The 20,460-nt window shown below is 42.8% G+C and overlaps 1 protein-coding gene across 1 annotated transcript in view; it reads right to left on the bottom strand.

Moving 5' to 3' along the window:
- Positions 1-729: 729 nt before the first annotated feature.
- MAML2 (mastermind like transcriptional coactivator 2) overlaps positions 730-20,460 on the bottom strand; it is a 517,978-nt gene continuing 498,247 nt past the window's right edge. Inside the window, exon 5 of the mRNA XM_086935292.1 lies at positions 730-6,963. Within this exon, the coding sequence (XP_086791418.1) occupies positions 5,990-6,963 (974 nt within the window). The 3' untranslated portion in view covers positions 730-5,989. The remainder of the gene's footprint in view (positions 6,964-20,460) is intronic.

The following is a 20,460-nucleotide window of genomic DNA, read 5'->3' as shown; positions in this document are numbered from 1 at the left end:
CTGCATGGGCAGAATTAATAAGAAGACCTGCATCAAGCCCTTTCCTAGCTTCTGATAGGACTGGAAGCTCAACTCCTAACAGAAGCTGGTAAAGGGCTTGGGACCGCACCCCTGCTGTTATGACTGAATGCTGATTGGACTGAGACTCTCATTCATGAGCTCCCTGACAACCTCATTTTAGCAGATATGCTGTGCTGCCTTAGCTGTCTCCTAAAGTCTACGGATGGTGGCTGTGTGACGGAACATAGATGAATTATGCCCTTAAAAATATCCAATACGCACATCCATTTGTAGAGTGTGGCGTCCTTCAATGACACTCTGGCTCGGGGGATGGATTGTGGTTTAAATCGTACTCGTAGACCCCCTTCCTCCTCCTGTCATAATGAGCTGCAGGTTGCTGAGCTGTGCAATGGCAATGTTTATGAATACACTACATAAGGAGGTATATGGCAGGGTCATATGCTTCTTGTTCAGTCATTAGCCAAAACAAGCCATTAGTTAACAAACAGCACATTGGACAGACGGATCTTAACATACCATACCATAACATTACATAACATAGCATAAAATTTCCAGATAGATTTCATGCACCATTGTCAGCAGGAGAATATTGTTTCAAATGCTGAGAAATGGTCAACAGCATCTTATCTCAACAAAAATTCTGAATTGCAGTAATGCAAACACCAACCCTGCTTAAAAAAAACATAATGCACGATCATCTTTGTAAAATATTGCTTTATTTTATTAAAACAGGCGTTAAAGAATAAATAGGTATTAATTATAAAGGTGAAAGAGCATAAGACTAAGGCGCTATAAATTCATTTACATGCTTGGTTCGCACAGCCATCAAAACTATTCATGTTTGATGGGAAAATGCAGTCTATATAATAAGTGCCATTGCAAAAACATACACATATGTACAGGTCAATGGAGTATACACAAAATACATACACAGATGTATAAACAGTAAGGACCTGATTTAGAGTTCACTAGTCGGCTTATTCCGTCACAGTGTGGCGATATCCCGTTCGCCGTATTACAAGTGCCATTGAATATAATGCACTCGTACAATGGCAGACAGGATTTTGTGACGGAATAACCTGTCTGTCGAAGTATAAATCAGGCCCTAAATGTCTTCCCAGTTTGTGCTGAGAAGTCCTACTTGAAAAAGTAGATAAAGGCACATCATCCTAGTGGACAGAAAAAAACTGCATTGCTGAAAATAGCGAAAAATTCACAGCTGGCAAAAAAAAATTTATGCAAAAAGGCAGAAATCTGCAACTTGGAATGTTCTCATTTGTTGTCAGTAGCCTTACAAAAATACCACTTTTTAGAAGGCAAAAATAAACACAATCACTTCGTATAGACATTGCTCTCGAAAGCGCAGAAGGCACACATTCACTCTTAGAAAATATATTTTTTTTAATAGCATATGTATTTCACAGAAGTATAAATATAACCTAATGCATATGCTTTTTTGTTTTTAGAAAATATTTTACAAAGGTTTACAAAACGATTTTTTATTTACATTACCTACCAAGATCTGAAAAGAGCTTATGGTAAGTACAATACATATATACAAATGAGCTGTTGTGTCAGAGTAGCTTTCTTCTTTTAATCAAATCAGTATTTAATTGTTGGAGTGTGTTAATTACTATTTAGGGTCTCACTCTAATGGGGCTGCTAATGGAAGTTACTAGCCACATCAGGATTACAGTATCTCTGGGAATACTATGGTGCAATATTTTTTTCACCCAGACACTTCACCTACTCAAAGTAAGCGAAAATATCTGGAAGAAGCACCAACCGAAGCTAAAGAAAAATATGTGGGAATTGGTGTGGAACCCCCAATTCCAGCCTGTTATTACCCCACATCTTATGAGCAGAGATTATCAGGCCCCCTATGGAACTACCAATAACCATGGTGTTGACAGCTCTGGAGGCGTAATTGTGCCAGTCTTGTAATGAGCCCCTTAATGTTTTGCATTCATCTGCCACTAATTACCCTCCATCAACCAACCCTTATATAGTGCATATATTTGAAAGTACAAACCCTAGTACTGTACAATATGTTTGATAAAGAAAAGTAAATCTTTAGTTTCAAACTTTTGGTTAAAAAATATGAAAGGAAAGTAATGTTGATACCTCATGAGTTTCTGCCACATGCTTCGTAGCCTGCTTTATACCATTCACCTTTGGCAGTATTATGGCTGTATTATTTGGGCTCAGCAATAAGAATTGTCTTACTGGACAGATGTGAAATGGAAGGGAAGTATTATGAGAGCATGTGAAAAGTTTGTATGTTATACATGAGACCCTTATTTTTGAAGTCAGCCCTTGCTGGGCATATCATTTCACACTTATGTGCGGTGGTGAGGAAGGATAGATAATAAACATATTAATGAAGAGAAAAAAAACCCTGGTTCTATGAAAAAGGAGCAGTGGAGCCGAACTAAACCCAATGCATGTTTTAGCCTCATCAGTGAGGTGCAGCATAAGCGCCTTGAGAGACCCATGTCTGGGTATACCCGTCCCACTTAGTGAGACTCATTGAGACCATGGACATAATTTAGAGGTCGCTAGGGGTTGCAGCTGCCCCCTGGAACTGCCTTTGTGACCCCTGGCCTCAGAGGTGGCAAAATCAGTGCCTGGAACACAGGGGCAGCTCATTCTAATGGACGTCATTTGGTGCTCTATTTTCCTGGTTTTCTGTTAAATTTTTATTACACAAATAGTGAATATTATTATTCACTATTAGTGTTAAAAAATTGAGCATAATGAGCTGGAATATTACCCTATTCAACAGTTACGGTAAGTAAAAAATGCTTTTAAATGTATGTTGTATGAATGCTTATAGGTGAGTATGTTTATCTGAGAGTGCGTGAATGTGTGATGTTTAAGCATGTGTGTGTGTGTGTGTGAGTCAAAGTAAAGGTCAAATGGTGTGTAATGTCACTTCCGCTACCCCAGGCATTTTGGTGAATTGATGCCCATCATTGAGACAACCTAAAAATGATTTGCTGAAAGTTTTGACTCAGCTTTAACAACTGGGATATCCTTTGGCTAGCTGGAGAGCATTAACTTCCATCATGGCCTAGATACTTGAGCTGAACTCTCATGTTTGGGTTTAGACCACAATTAATTAATTTACGTTATGTTATCTTGTTTTTAGTCTGCTCCTGCTTCTGATGTAACCTGAAAGCAATAATGTGTTGTCTGGCCAACTGCAAGCCAAAGGACATATTTGTGGTCAGCGAAAGGTGTCCTACGTGGGAAGAGATGGGATTGGGGTATAATGTCCATTAGAACATTGGAATGTTGGGAGCTCCATTGAAAACAATGGAGTGCTCCGGGCTTATAATGGCTGGTATGAGCCTGAAGCTCCAACATTCCAATGTTTCTTTGTTCACAGCTCTGGCTGTGAACAAAGGCTTCAGGGAACCTGAGGGGAATCCAATCCCCTCACGCTCCCAAAAGGCTTTGTTTTTTTTGTTAGAACATTCTGTCCTCTAGTGACAGAATGTTCTAATAGCCTTATAGCCCTTCGTAGATGGGCTATACCGCTATTAAAGTCTCTCTCCCTTGTTAAAGGCCCTCACCTTCGGCTCGGGGCCTTTAACGCTGGAGAGGGCCTTTAATAGCCGGTATAGCCCTCTACTGCGGGCTATAAGGCTATAATAATGTCAAATTTGTAGGTAAAACACTGCTGTGAACGAAAAATAATAACACTAAAAGATAGACTTAATGTTGATGACTATGAGATTCAATCCCAGAGGGTGGACAGTTGTTTGGTTGGTTTCTCATTGCAAGGAGCTAAAACTATTGTGTATAGTACAGAAAAGAGATCATCATATGTTTTCATTCATCCCTTCAAAAAATGCTGTAAGGACTTTTATTGCATATGGCTATTTAGTAGGCAAGTTACACTTTTCAGCATAATCAGTGACACAAAAGCAAGACGCATACCAGTGTGTAATTGGATCTTAAATCAGTGCATACCAGGGAATGGGTTACAATGTTCTAGCATGCTGCCAGTATTTACTGCTATCTTCTATATTATGGAGTGAGCTAATTTGCTCCATTTCTTTTTTAAGTTGTCTGTTTTTTTGCAAAAACAAAAATCTAAGCTTCATATAAAATATTCGTATTTTGGCTTCGTTGGAAAAATAAGAACATTCAATTTTGTTTTCGAAAAACATGAATGAAAACTTCAAAAATGCATGGATTAAAATAACGGACCCTTATATTATGTAATTTAGTCCTCCTTTCCAAATTAGTATCACCTGAGCACTTTATATAATTTACCTTATAGAGATTTAAGGACCGATATAGAGGTAGGCGTCAATATAGATAATTTTGATTCTCAGTGGATGCAGTACATGTCTATGATGGGATACTTGCTTCCGCAATTACTAATACCACTATTAACACTGCTTTGCCTCATCCCACCACTGATGAATTAACTGCATTTGCCAGGAATAAGAGGATGTTTTCATTATGCAGATCCATACATCAGGCCCCAGACTATTTCTTCTGAGATGCTGTTGTTTGCTTCAGGTCTCTGATGAGCCTCCCGGGAAGCAGGTTGGCAGGCTGTGACGTACCAGCTTGGTGGGCCTTGCCTCCTCCCCGCCTCATGCCTCTAAATCGGCTTGGTCCGGCTGCCATGGCGGGATGAGGCTAATGTCTCATACCCCAATGTCTAAGTACTACTGCGAAACTGCAACCGTCTCAGGTTGTCAGCAACTTCTTTGTGAATTCCCAAAAATGTGGACATTTACTAATAACGTTGGTGTAAACCTATATATGTAAACCTTACGCTTTGCTTTTTTTAAAAAAAATTGGGCTGTAAGTGAGTGGGTCTTTCCCCACCATAAAAGCCAAAATATTTGTCACACTTATCGACTTTGCTTTGATACCTTAGCATACCCATCATAGTGTCTTCAGAAGAAAAATCACACTGGCCTACAGTAGTGTTACTGGCATATTATGATTGAAATGCACATGTCTTCTATAATAGGAATTGTTGCTTCCGTGTGGCCAGAAGTGACAACTTACATTTTAGAAGAGATGCTGATGTGCCAGGTATGACAGCACAAAACTTGTGCAGGTTATGCACTCTTAATCTATTTTATAATCATCAGTATTGCTTATAGTTCATATTTTGGCATAACTATAAAACAACAGATAATATACGCTTGAGGGAGGTTGGCTGATTCATTTTACCTGATGTTGAGAGTGTCATTAAAATGAAGCAGCAATGCCCTGTGATACTTTGCATGTGCAAAATGATTTTAATGTGTCTAAATTCAGCTGTAGCAGATTTGCTTCTTGTGTGATACATTTCATAAGATTATCCGACATACTACTTGCAGAGTAGGCACTTGTGATTGCAGTTTGTTTGGGTTTAAAACCTTCTCTTGACCCACCATATACTCCACGGCCTCAACGCCTTCTAGTGTTTAACTTCTATAGAACTTGGTATTTCCATAATTTTTTAATGCCATAAACATACTTGCAAAGTGCTACAAAACCACATTCTTGCTTTATCTATTTTTCAGAATGACGCAATTGTAGCAAGCCATGTCACATTAATAGATTTTTTTGGCAATGTCCATGAGTTTCATTATGTTCACTGTCTACAGCATGGCGTTTTGTGTGTGCTTGATTGTATAGCCACACACTCTCTCAAATCCTCCACCTGCTTATAAGACCTGACAGGCAGAGCAAGATTCAAAATCCCAAGATGCTTTAGGCTATAATCTCAGCCTGTGATTAGTGCAGTATTGTCCTAGTGTCGGTCGTCACAAAGTCTACATGAACCTCCAAGGAAAAAGCTCTGTATCTCCATAAACTGAATGCCTTGGATATTCTACACCAATGCACAGTCTTTATCTAGCTGCTTACAGTACACACAAGATGGGAGGCACACATAACAGGTGAGATCCCTTTAGGCGTGCGATGCAGAAAGACATAATTGCATCAGCTGTTAGGAGGGATTTCCCAAGATTTCATCAAGATTGATATCTTTCATCCAGTCATCACTGCCAGGGCCAGTCTTAAGGAGGGAGTCAATGAAGTCAGCGTGATTGTTGAGTGCAGACCCAAGACCGTCATTTTGTTGATTGAGAAAGTCAAATCCCATGTCACTTCCATTATCATTTCCCGAGAAGGCCCTAGAGGTTTGATTGGTGGTTGTGAAACTGTTTGATGGTTCAGTTGATGGTGGGTTTACCCCAGGTCCTGGTTGATTCATATTAGAAAGGGCGTGGGGTCGTAACTGATTAGGCCTTAGCGGATCTGCTCTTAAAGACGCCAATGCTTGACCACTTAATGCTGGGCTCATTTGGTTTACAGGTCTCATTTGCACTCCGGGTGCCATTTGGTTGGGAGGTGCCATGGCTCGCTGAGGAAAATGCTGGTTGCCGATCGATGGCTGAAGAGGCTGGTTAGCAAATTGTGTACTGGCACAAAATGGAATGCCAGGTGCTTTCAATGAATTCTGTTTTGCAGCTGCTTCTTGTGAGGCCCAGGTCTGTTGTGTAGCACTTGAATTAATCATAACATTTACACCCCTTTGTCCATGCATATTGGTTGCTCCATGATCCATGGCTTGTTTCACTTGCTGGGAGGAGACCCCATATCCAGTGCCATATGATGCTAGTCCATTCCCTTGACTGAGTGCTGCTTGGCGGGATGCAATGGAGTTTGTTTGACTAGGTACAATTTGGGTTTGAGTGGTGTGCTGCTGAATTTGGTTACTGCCCGAATTTACTGTATATAAACTTGGCTGGTTACAGGAAATGTTACTGTAAACTCCCATATTTCGTGCTCCTGGAAGAGAAGACATTCTTGGTACATGACTCGTAGATAGAAGGTCAGAAGTCTGTGACAACATGTTGGACGTTGAGACAGCACTCGATAAAGGTTGACTGGCGTTCTGGTTCAAACTTAATGATCCACCTAAAATCAGAAGAAAATATTATTAATTGATTCTTAGAAGAAATATTGCATTTAATTCTATTTGTATGTACAACACATACAGACTGATTTGTCACACCAATGATCTTGCATGAATATCAATGCGTACAACTTTAAGTGGATTGATATCATTTTGTGATATTCATAACAGTTGATGTTTAAGCCTATAATTCATTTTTTGTGTGAAATTTCCTCTTTTAGGACAATTCTGATAATCTATAATTTTGTGATAGCTGTAGTTTGTAGATACTCACTGACGAAACAAGTACATCTTACTTTTGAAATACAAATTCTGCATTTAATAATTCACTGTATTACATTTTTGGTTGGTTAAACCGTTATAATGTATGGACTCAGTATAATACTGCAACATTTTCCAATTCAGATTGTTCTGTGAATTTCTTTTTCCTGGAGGATCTGCTGAGTCTTTTGAATTTTTTACTTTATTGTGTGAGTGAACCTACTCTTTCAATCAGTGCCATGTGCTATGCAAGTCATTTTACTATTTCTATGAACCCCGCACAGTCACACACGCAGGATTTCAGGGACTTGGTGCACTATCCTAATTCCTATACAATCAACTACGTCTCCATTAGAAGACAGGCGCCTATGCATCTTTTTCTATAAATATACAGCAAAACTACTTAGCATTGTTAGAGGTTATAGTCCTTTTGTGACCAATACACCTATCTGTTTCTATTGGTTTACTAGAAATCAAAGGAAATGAAAGCGTGGCAGTCATTTCCTTCAATCAACCTTAGTGGAAAATATAAATGCTTAACACACTGTAAGTGATAAAATAAAAACAATTTGATCAAACAAATCAAAAGATAGATTGACAGGCTCTCTTGTTCTCTATCAAAACCCTTTGGTTAAAGACATCCCCTTTATTAACAGTTTCTTGTTTATAATTCTATTTATTATCTCCTAACTCCTATTTGTGACATACACATGGGATTGGACGTTTTCAGATGTTCACTTCTACGTTGCCACCGTAGGGAGGCAAAAGATGTGATGAGAATTTGTTAAGGAAGGTCTTTATTAATAATTCATGTGTCCACCATCTGACCAAACTATTCTCATAGGAGTGTTACAGCAACAGTCCATATGTGTTTTTGTACGTTCGAAATTTGGATTGTGAGTTTTCATTTTCGTGATATTCTTTAGCAAGAACATTCTTCACAGTGCTAACCTTTATAAACAAAGCACAGGGTCTAGCAAGGAGACCCGTGTAACTACTTAACAAATGGTGTAGTAGACCAGATTACATTTTTGGACTTTTCCTTAAAAGTGAAACCCACTACTAAATTTAGCTTTGGCAAAGCCAGTAGTTCTCACCCATGCAAAAGCTATTGGCTTTGCCAATGTGTTTTAGCCATGTTGTACACCATTGTGGCTCCTGTTCAGCATGGCTAAAAGTTAGTGATGTCAGGAGATTGGTCTGGAGTAAGAGTGCATTGTCGTACAGTGTTGCAGAGTATTGTGGCATTGATTTCAGCTGTGTATAATGCAGCATCATAGAATACAGTAGCCTAGATTAGAGTGTTGCACACTAGAGTGCAGTGGCACACAGTGCAGTGGTGCAGAGTACAGTAGCATGGCATGGAGTATCATCGCGTACAGTGCATAGGTGCAGAGTAGAGTGGCATACAGTGCATTGGTATAGAATGCAGTAGTGCAGTATTTCTGAGTGGAGTGGAGTAGAGTAGAGTGGCTTTGAGTACAGTTGTGCAGAGTATAGTGCAGCGGTATAGAGTACAGTGGTGCAGTTGTGCAGAGTGCATTGGCATAGAGTGCAGTGGCGTAGACTGCAGTGGTATCGATTAGATTGTAAAAAGAGAGTGTGGGGGGTGCACAACTGGGTTGAAAAAGATGTTGGCACAAAGTTGTTCAAGTTATGGGTGCTCTCAAAGGGTGGTGTTCTCCGTCTGCACACCACTGAATAATACTGTAGAGTTGTGTTTGCGGAAACCGCAGGTATATCCCCAATGAGGCACTCCAGTAATGATCATCAGACGTGATTCAAAAATTCATTTGAAACATCACTTTTATTTTCTTCAATGTTTTTTTGTATGTTCCGTTTTGATTATTTTACTGATATTTAAAGCATATCAGAGGACAACATCGTTGAACACATGAACAGTTATATCCAATGCATTTCGGGCTGTTCAGCCCTTGATCACGGAAAGGCTGAGGAGGAAGAGTACGAGGAAAATGTCAGGGGAAGTGTGATGGTACAACATAGGATTAATATGCAAGTGCTCATGGTGCTAAACACTACTTAGAAAGACGGGTGCCAACTAATGGAGTGAAGGGTGAGGGGGTTGTAACGGGATTCATTTATGGTGATAAATATACAGGGAAGAGTCAGCTTATGCAGTCGGGTGATGGAAGTGAGTAGTTATCATTAACGAAGTGCTCGGAGTGAGTTTTAAGCCGGTCAGGGGGTGCTCCGGAAATAACCGGTTGCGTGTTCTCTAAGCGGACGAGGTGCGGGTCCGTTAGTGGGTTACACTTACTTCATGGTGAATAACGTGGTGGCGCTGAGGCGTGTGCTCATGCAGGATACCGCCGGTTGTCTAGCGTGTTGGGAAAACACGGGAGAATAAATAAACAAACAGTGAGGACGGACTAAAACATGCGGGGAGGGTTGTGGTGGAAAGTGGAGCGGCCATGTTGGAACGGTACAGTGGTGGATTGACCAGTGAAAGATACAGAAGCAAGGGGAAACCAATGTGTGAACAATATGGAATCATAAAGATGTGTGAACAATATAGACTCATAAAAAGCAACTAAATTCAGTGCGGTCATTAAGCCCGTTCGGCTTAAGTGTCTGTAACATGTAGATCCATTCGAGTTCTCTCTTTAATAGAAACTTGGTGTTATCAGTCCCTTCTCTCTTGGAGACAGTTTCTAGAATGATGAATTTCATTTGGGCGATGGTGTGGCGAGCATCAATGAAATGCATGGCAATGTTTGATTTTTCTGATTTCAGTCTGATGTTTGACTTATGCTCGTTGAGGCGTATTTTCATTTTACGTTCAGTCTTACCAATGTACAGTTTGCCACATGGGCATTTTAACGCATAGATCACGTTGGCTGTATCACAAGTTGCGTTAACCCGAAGTTTCACATTGTATCCTTTCATTGGGTGCTGTATGGTATTTCCTTTTATTACATTGTTGCAATGACTGCAGTTAAGGCACGGTTGAGTGCCACGGTGGTGTTTTGGTGTCTCTGTTGATCTTGCAAGAATTTCTTTTATGTTGTTACTCCTGGTGTGTGCGAATAATGGGGGTTTCGCAAAAATGCCCTGGAAATCGGGTTCATTCTGTAAAATGGGCCAGTGTTTACATATAATTTTCTTGTATTTAGGACTTGCAGTAGAAAATTTAGACACAAGAACCATGCGTTGATCTGGATTTTTCTGAATTTTTGTCATGCTTTCTGCTCTCGATATGTTGGTGACACGAGCCCGTGTTTGTTGTAGAACGTTGTTGGGATAGCCTCGTTCAAGGAACCTGTTTTGCATTTCTGTGATGCGATCTTCAACCAAAAGTTCATCAGACACTATGCGTCTGACACGTAGCATCTGAGAAAATGGGAGATGTTTTTTAAGGGAACCTTGATGAAAACTGGCATAATGTAAACAGTTGTTGCGATCAGTGCTTTTTCTGTAAAGGTCGGTGACCAATCCTTGTGGAGTATTTTTTATGTGTACGTCCAGAAATGCGATATCGGTATCGCTGATGAGCCATGTTAGTTTGATGCGTGGATCTTTGTTATTAATTTCAGTCGTGAGGTCATGTAGGGTTTCCTTGGTGTCTGACCATAGAAAGAATAGGTCGTCAATGTACCGCACGTACAATTTAGAATGATTCTGGAAATGAGGGTTGGTATATATATGATGTCTTTCAAAATTTTCCATATATGTATTCGCGTATGACGGGGCAGCACAATTCCCCATGGCCATCCCTGAGAGTTGTAGAAACCATTGATCATCAACTGTAAAATAAGAGTGGTACAACGTAAAAATCATCAATTCAATCAAAAATGTTTGCATTTTCGAGTCAATTTCACTGTTGAGTAGGACTTGTTCAATTGCTTCGATGCCTCCTAAGTGTGGTATGGAGGTATACAGGGCGCTCACATCGGCAGTACATAAAACATACGATTTATTGTTGGGATTTTGTATTTTGGAAAGTTTCATCAGGAAATCGGTAGTGTCTTTAATGTAACTGTCTGATTGAATCACTAAAGGTTGCAAATATTTATCAATGAATTTTCCAGTCATTTCATGTATGGACTGCTTGGTGGATACTATGGGCCTGAATGGCGGATCCATGAGGTTTTTATGGATTTTAGGGCTCATGTGTATCGTTGGACTTTTTGGACAATCAATAAGCAGATATTTTTTGGTGCGTTCTTCGATAACCCCATTTTGGAATGCTTTGTGAACAATCTCTTTCAGCAAGTCTTGATAGGCAACCACCCAACAAAGAACAGGCAAGTACATCAAGCACCAGTCAAGCACAAGATATGCCTGCAACCTCGAATTCTTTTTTAGAGGTCGGCCAAACTCCACCCGAAGACCCAGGCGGAGCAAAAACAAAAGACAGAGACATAAGTCCACCAACCACGAGAAGCACGATTGCCAAAAAGAAACAAGTCTCGTAATCAATATCTCGAAGACAGAAATCAGTGATTATCAAATGAAACTACTTGAAAAGGGCACTTCATTTATCCCAACCACCTCCACTAACCTGTTGGAACTTGAAGTAAGTACTTTCAAATTCACCCGTAAACTCAGACTTAGGCATTTCTTCGATAATGTTTTACCTCCTTCAACCACAACCAAAGATGATGAGCTCAAAGGATTACGACCACCGAGCACATATTTAGCACCAACCAGCCACAAATGTATAGACCTATTTGAGACTTTAGTTCGCCAAGACCTTACTAACATCAACTTTAAAACACCAAGGAAAATCCAGAACCTAACCACCAAAGATCGAGATACTCTCAAGTCGCTGGCTAACAATCCTCATATCAAAATCACTAAAGCTGATAAAGGTGGTGCGTTAGTTATACTTGACAGCGAGATGTACAGACAAAAACTTAAAGAACATATAGAAGACACCTCAACCTATATGGCATTGAATTGTAACCCCACCAATGAATATCAAGACTTGCTGAAAGAGATTGTTCACAAAGCATTCCAAAATGGGGTTATCGAAGAACGCACCAAAAAATATCTGCTTATTGATTGTCCAAAAAGTCCAACGATACACATGAGCCCTAAAATCCATAAAAACCTCATGGATCCGCCATTCAGGCCCATAGTATCCACCAAGCAGTCCATACATGAAATGACTGGAAAATTCATTGATAAATATTTGCAACCTTTAGTGATTCAATCAGACAGTTACATTAAAGACACTACCGATTTCCTGATGAAACTTTCCAAAATACAAAATCCCAACAATAAATCGTATGTTTTATGTACTGCCGATGTGAGCGCCCTGTATACCTCCATACCACACTTAGGAGGCATCGAAGCAATTGAACAAGTCCTACTCAACAGTGAAATTGACTCGAAAATGCAAACATTTTTGATTGAATTGATGATTTTTACGTTGTACCACTCTTATTTTACAGTTGATGATCAATGGTTTCTACAACTCTCAGGGATGGCCATGGGGAATTGTGCTGCCCCGTCATACGCGAATACATATATGGAAAATTTTGAAAGACATCATATATATACCAACCCTCATTTCCAGAATCATTCTAAATTGTACGTGCGGTACATTGACAACCTATTCTTTCTATGGTCAGACACCAAGGAAACCCTACATGACCTCATGACTGAAATTAATAACAAAGATCCACGCATCAAACTAACATGGCTCATCAGCGATACCGATATCGCATTTCTGGACGTACACATAAAAAATACTCCACAAGGATTGGTCACCGACCTTTACAGAAAAAGCACTGATCGCAACAACTGTTTACATTATGCCAGTTTTCATCAAGGTTCCCTTAAAAAACATCTCCCATTTTCTCAGATGCTACGTGTCAGACGCATAGTGTCTGATGAACTTTTGGTTGAAGATCGCATCACAGAAATGCAAAACAGGTTCCTTGAACGAGGCTATCCCAACAACGTTCTACAACAAGCACGGGCTCGTGTCACCAACATATCGAGAGCAGAAAGCATGACAAAAATTCAGAAAAATCCAGATCAACGCATGGTTCTTGTGTCTAAATTTTCTACTGCAAGTCCTAAATACAAGAAAATTATATGTAAACACTGGCCCATTTTACAGAATGAACCCGATTTCCAGGGCATTTTTGCGAAACCCCCATTATTCGCACACACCAGGAGTAACAACATAAAAGAAATTCTTGCAAGATCAACAGAGACACCAAAACACCACCGTGGCACTCAACCGTGCCTTAACTGCAGTCATTGCAACAATGTAATAAAAGGAAATACCATACAGCACCCAATGAAAGGATACAATGTGAAACTTCGGGTTAACGCAACTTGTGATACAGCCAACGTGATCTATGCGTTAAAATGCCCATGTGGCAAACTGTACATTGGTAAGACTGAACGTAAAATGAAAATACGCCTCAACGAACATAAGTCAAACATCAGACTGAAATCAGAAAAATCAAACATTGCCATGCATTTCATTGATGCTCGCCACACCATCGCCCAAATGAAATTCATCATTCTAGAAACTGTCTCCAAGAGAGAAGGGACTGATAACACCAAGTTTCTATTAAAGAGAGAACTCGAATGGATCTACATGTTACAGACACTTAAGCCGAACGGGCTTAATGACCGCACTGAATTTAGTTGCTTTTTATGAGTCTATATTGTTCACACATCTTTATGATTCCATATTGTTCACACATTGGTTTCCCCTTGCTTCTGTATCTTTCACTGGTCAATCCACCACTGTACCGTTCCAACATGGCCGCTCCACTTTCCACCACAACCCTCCCCGCATGTTTTAGTCCGTCCTCACTGTTTGTTTATTTATTCTCCCGTGTTTTCCCAACACGCTAGACAACCGGCGGTATCCTGCATGAGCACACGCCTCGGCGCCACCACGTTATTCACCATGAAGTAAGTGTAACCCACTAACGGACCCGCACCTCGTCCGCTTAGAGAACACGCAACCGGTTATTTCCGGAGCACCCCCTGACCGGCTTAAAACTCACTCCGAGCACTTCGTTAATGATAACTACTCACTTCCATCACCCGACTGCATAAGCTGACTCTTCCCTGTATATTTATCACCATAAATGAATCCCGTTACAACCCCCTCACCCTTCACTCCATTAGTTGGCACCCGTTTTTCTAAGTAGTGTTTAGCACCATGAGCACTTGCATATTAATCCTATGTTGTACCATCACACTTCCCCTGACATTTTCCTCGTACTCTTCCTCCTCAGCCTTTCCGTGATCAAGGGCTGAACAGCCCGAAATGCATTGGATATAACTGTTCATGTGTTCAACGATGTTGTCCTCTGATATGCTTTAAATATCAGTAAAATAATCAAAACGGAACATACAAAAAAACATTGAAGAAAATAAAAGTGATGTTTCAAATGAATTTTTGAATCACGTCTGATGATCATTACTGGAGTGCCTCATTGGGGATGTACCATCGATTAGATTGTATCATAGTAGAGTGAAGTGGTATAGAGTGGAGCTGTGCTGGGTAGAGTGCAGTGACGTAGAGTAGAGTGGCATGGAGAGTAATGGCATAAAGTGGTGTAGAGTGCAGAGGAGCTTTGAGTGGGGTACAGCAGATTAGCATAGAGTCGAGTGTTACAGTGTAGAGTGCTCTGGCATACATTGTATTTGCAACAGAGTGCAGTGTGGCAGAGTGGAGTGGACTTGACTGGAAATGTGTAGAATGCAGTGGCGAGGAGAATAGTGGCGCAGATTAGAGTAGACAGACGTAGAGTGCACTGTTGTAGAGTAGGGTGGTGCAGAATGGAGTAGAGGACAGTAGTGCAGAGTGCAGTTGTGTAGAACGGTGTAAAGTGGAGTTCTGTAGAGCAGAATGCAGTGGTGTGGAGTATGCATTGTGAGGTAGCACACGTCATTACAGACAACATATTAACAATTTAAATGGCCATTACATTTGCACAGACATACACTTTTAATACTAAAACTATACAGCGCACAAATGATAATGTGTGGAAATGGCGCGACCTAGTGTATTGATTTGTTTAGATAATATTAAAGTATTTCTTTCCAGCACACTTCAGAATTAACATAAACATGCTTCATTCTGATATATTCTGAAATGCTTGTTCATTTAAATGTTTATTTAAATGTTGTTGTGTGCTAGAAAAAACCTTTCATACCCCAGTATTGAGCAAGATTGTCACATAAATCCTATCACTTTCAAGTCAGAGAAAGAAAAGTAAACACCAAGCTCCCTCAGAAGACAAAGATTGACACTTCACCTCTGTCTTCGAATGCAGAGCAAATGTGAGAAGATAAGACCAAGATGTTTAGGCCTAAATATAGAAAGGACCACTTGAAGGAAGAATACAAGGACATCTGGTGTGAAAAGGCTTGTTTACTTCAAGGGGTTCCTCTCTCTACTCATAATACAACCTAAAACAAATACAGCAATCAAACAGAAAGCCATAAATTGTGAGTTACAAACTACAAAGCTAATGGTATGCAACAAACAGAATGCATTCCCAGGTAAGCTTTCTGAATGTCCCCAAGATATCTTTAGCAAACCAGACAGCTGTGCTATCTGGTAGGTTTCAACCTAAAAAAGGCATGCTAATACCAAAGCTGGGCTGCATTTATTAATGAAGGTTTTCAGGAAAAAGTCTCAAGCGTTTAGAATGAAACACTAAAATAAATACAAAAATTGTGACAGGATAGGAAAATTCAAATCGAGCATGTTCACTTACTTCTCAAGCCTACCGTATATTACAATTGCAATGTAGTTACTCCAATGGGAAATTTTGGAGCGAATCCCAACTTCCTAGTTAAAGACTTAGGGCTCTATGACAAGTTGGGGGGATTGGTATTTAAGGGAGTTACTAATACCTCAGGGGACTCAGAGGCCGGGGTTGTGAGGGTTTGATAAATCCAGAGGGAGGGGTGGAATGCTCCAAGTTAGGGAACTTTGGAGAATAACGTGGGATTCGATGTTTCCACGCCAAGTCAAGCTTTCCATACCTGCTTTGAGACAGTTGAGCCAACAGGGGCACACGGAGGCACAAGCAGGCAACAGGGGCACGAAAACTGAGGCACAAGCAGGCAACAGGGGCACGAAAACTGAGGCACAAGCAGGCAACAGGGGCACACGGAGGCACAAGCAGGCAACAGGGGCACACGGAGGCACAAGCAGGCAACAGGGGCACACGGAGGCACAAGCAGGCAACAGGGGCACGAAAACTGAGGCACAAGCAGGCAACAGGGGCACGAAAACTGAGGCACAAGCAGGCAACAGGGGCACGAAAACTGAGGCACAGGCAGGCAACAGGGGCACACGGAGGCACAAGCAGGCAACAGGGGCACACGGAGGCACAAGCAGGCAACAGGGTCACACGGAGGCACAAGCAGGCAACAGGGGCACGACAACTGAGGCACAAGCAGGCAACAGGGGCACGAAAACTGAGGCACAAGCAGGCAACAGGGGCACGAAAACTGAGGCACAAGCAGGCAACAGGGGCACACGGAGGCACAAGCAGGCAACAGGGGCACACGGAGGCACAAGCAGGCAACAGGGGCACACGGAGGCACAAGCAGGCAACAGGGGCACACGGATGCACAAGCAGGCAACAGGGTCACGAAAACAAGCACAAGCAGGCAAAAGGGTCACAAGCAGGAATTGTAATTTAGACTGGGCTGAAGTGGAGAACGGTCAGTAGGGAAGTAGTGCGGCTGGTGCAGTGGTGTGCTGGAAACTTGAGCTGCAGTGAACTGTGAACTTTCATAACTGGAAGGTCCTAACCAAGTATTTGGGGGGAGTAGGATTCCTTTTCATTAACAAGGGTTCTATGCATTAGTTTGAGGGCAACCACTCTGAATTCCTGATTCAATAATGAACCTACAAAAAAAAGAAACTGCTTAGAAGGCAGGCACTGCATCCCGACCAGGATTTCTAAGCAGATCACAGCACAGCTTCTACTAATGCAACCTGACTCTGCTTTACACTACAAGCCAGCACAACACTCCTTCATTGACTCCAGCAATGGATCTACTATGAGCTCTGTCAGCCTGACCCATCTGAATCCTAGTTCTCATTTCAAAATTAGGATCCAAGACAGCTTTGTGGCAATGCATCATTATAATCACTTGGCCCAGTGAAAGAAATGATATTTTCCAAAAGTGCCGTAAACACAGACAATGCACGCAACCACATAAACACAAATCAGTCTACATTTTAAGACAATTGCTACTCTGGAAGTGGGAACTGGTACAGGGATCCTAAGCAGAGCTCAATCAGTGCACACGTGATACCTCTACTGTTTATGATCACAACTGAGGCAGATGAAAGCTCAAAGTTTCTACTTGATTCTGTCTGCTGCCCCTGCTGGCAGGGGCAGCAGACAGATTCTCACAGCGGCCCGGGCTGCCCGCCTCTGCCCTTCTCGGTAGGGGTCATGGCCCCGGCTGCACGGAGCGCGAGATGCAACTTTGGTCGGAGTTTCGCCGGTGGATCCTCTCAGACTCTCCTCGCTTCGTCAGCTGGCGGAGAGTGTTTTCTTTCCTTCACTCCCGGCGCCCAATCAACAAGCAGCGGCAATCCAATGCACCTGATTTCTGGGATAATCAGCGACCGAAGCCCTGAGTGCAAGAGGAGCCCGCGAGCCTGGCCTGTGATTGGCCCGCGCGCCTGGAGGCGGCCCCGGCCCGAACAGGCTCAGCCGCTTTGTCATGCTAAAGGCTGAAGGAGGCGCTGGGGGTGGAACTGTGACCGGGGCCAGCGAGGCTTTCCCCGACTCCAACAAACCCGTTCAGCACAGCTTTATATTTAAATCAAGTTCGCTGCGCTCAGGTTCGAGGCACAGGGCGGTCCTCCCCTCACCTTCCCTCGGTACCGGTTTCCTCCCTCCTCCGACCCTTGACACTCACCTCCGCGGTGTGAGATGTGTCTGCAGCAGACTCCCGGCGCCCAATCAACAAGCAGCGGCAATCAATGCACCTGATTACTGGGATAATCAGCGACCGAAACCCTGAGTGCAAGAGGAGCCCGCGAGCCTGGCCTGTGATTGGCCCGCGCGCCTGGAGGTGGCCCGGCCCGAACAGGCTCAGTCGCTTTGTCATGCTAAAGGCTGAAGGAGGCGCTGGGGGTGGAACTGTGACCGGGGCCAGCGAGGCTTTCTCCGACTCCAACAAACCCGTTCAGCACAGCTTTACATTTAAATCAAGTTCGCTGCGCTCAGGTTCGAGGCACAGGGCGGTCCTCCCCTCACCTTCCCTCGGTACCGGTTTCCTCCCTCCTCCGACCCTTGACACTCACCTCCGCGGTGTGAGATGTGTCTGCAGCAGAAGCTCTGCTTCTTTCTCCGGTGCAGGGGCCCCGGGCACTTCAGCAGCAGCACCGAGGTCAGCACATACCCGCCAATAGTGGAAAGCAAGTACAAGGCTCTCCACTCCTCCTCCGGATGACGTGGCGGAGGCTCGGCCGGCTGGGCCAATCCCAGCGCGGCCCTGGCTGGAGGCACACGGCTGCTTCCTTCGGGCCGGCTTCTCGCTGCGGGCAGCATCTCCGGTCTCCCTCACAACACGGGAGACCGGCAAGGCAGGCAATGGCTTCCCCAAGGAAGGGGGAAGCAGAAACCACGTCCTCCCGGCCCCGCCCACAACCAGGCGGCGGGCCGGACATCTTCTTCCGGTGTTTCCAATGCCGGACCAGATTCGGGGGCGTTCCCGAGAACAGGCTTCCGGCTGACATCGCCAAAAGCCAAAAATTCTAGGGAACGCCCCCGAATCTGGTCCTGCATTGACGGACAGGCCCGTCTTCCAATGGCTAGCCTCCATTTATGGAGCTAGCCAATGAAAGACGGGGGCGTATTCCAAGCCACATATACTATACTCATTAGCTTTTTCCTAGCACATGCGTACTTCGTACGCATTGGCTAGGCAAAACCTAACAATCTCGGTACACCAGGTGCCTTCATTAAAGACATGGGGCATGGCTGCCTTTCACTCTGTCTGTCATTCTGAATTCTGTATTATTCAGAATCAACTGTTCCCTATAGGCCCCCATCATTATGAAGCTGCAAATTATGATATTCTGATGTTTTCTTTCAGTAATTACTTTTGCAACTCGCCATTCTGCTGTGGTGCCCACTCTACATATACCAAAAGCAGCCTAACTCTGGTACTCCAGATCTACAGTAGATGAGACCATATTAACACCTTGGCTGCTGTGACTTTTTCCCTCCTGTGCTGAACTTGCTTGAATACTATAGTTTCATGACGAGCTCAGCTCGTCATAAGCACAGCTCAACCGTGCCTCATGACGAGCTGAGCTCGTCATGAGCATCGAAAGGGTTAAAACATGCCGGTAATGTCTGCTTTCTCTTCTAAACTTCTCAATTTGCCACAAATTACCTCCATCTAACTCATTTACCTTATGGAGCAAAACTTAATCCCAGAGGTATAAAGAAGCCAAGGGGAGCCCTCTGCGAAGTACACATAGACCCACCCTCATTTTAAAATAAATGCAGCTGGTCAATGATAAAGATAACAGGTGGCTGAGCCCCTCCTCACGGATAAGTAGTTTCCCCTTCACCCACCTCCTGGACTGTGGGAAGATTCAGGACCCTGTGTTACACTCCTGTTTAACCCCTTCGATGCTGATGACGACCCCCAGCCGTCATGCACTACGGTGGGCGTGTGCTGATGATGGCTAGGGGCCGTCATAAACCCCCCCACTCGCGATTCTGCCGCACAGGCGCAAAATCGCGGCCGCGCCCAAGGGGTTAATCCATTCTATGTACTGTCAATCTCTGCATTTCTTTCATTGTTACAAATTGTGAGTGCTCAATATTACTGGAACACACGTCTTGCAACATTTTGCACTGTATTCTCCCACTTCCAAAAGAAAAGAGTTCACCTGGACACCCCCATGTAGACTCTGTACCATTCAGCCTTCTTTAAATTTTCTATTCATTCTTTTTATGTGCTGTCTGTTTTCACCATTCAGACTGGGTAGCCCATGCTCAGTTGGTATTCAGACTTTGTTACGTTATGCATTGAGCTTTATTAGCCTATCTAAAGAAGCACCGAGTATCAATCTAGTGTCTCAGCCAAAGAGCTTCACACAAATGGAAATAAATTCATAACTGTGAGGATGAACCCTTTTTGAGTGGTCCCTCGAATATCGATACCTTATCTTATGAGGGTGAGGTAATATACATTTTTATGGTCAATTGTGTCCCCTAACGTGAACCCCACCGTCTCCATGT

This window comes from Lissotriton vulgaris, chromosome 8 (genome assembly GCF_964263255.1).
Source record: "Lissotriton vulgaris chromosome 8, aLisVul1.2, whole genome shotgun sequence".
In the NCBI taxonomy this organism is placed as follows: Eukaryota; Metazoa; Chordata; class Amphibia; order Caudata; family Salamandridae; genus Lissotriton; species Lissotriton vulgaris.
This window is presented reverse-complemented; position numbering and strand designations above follow the sequence as displayed.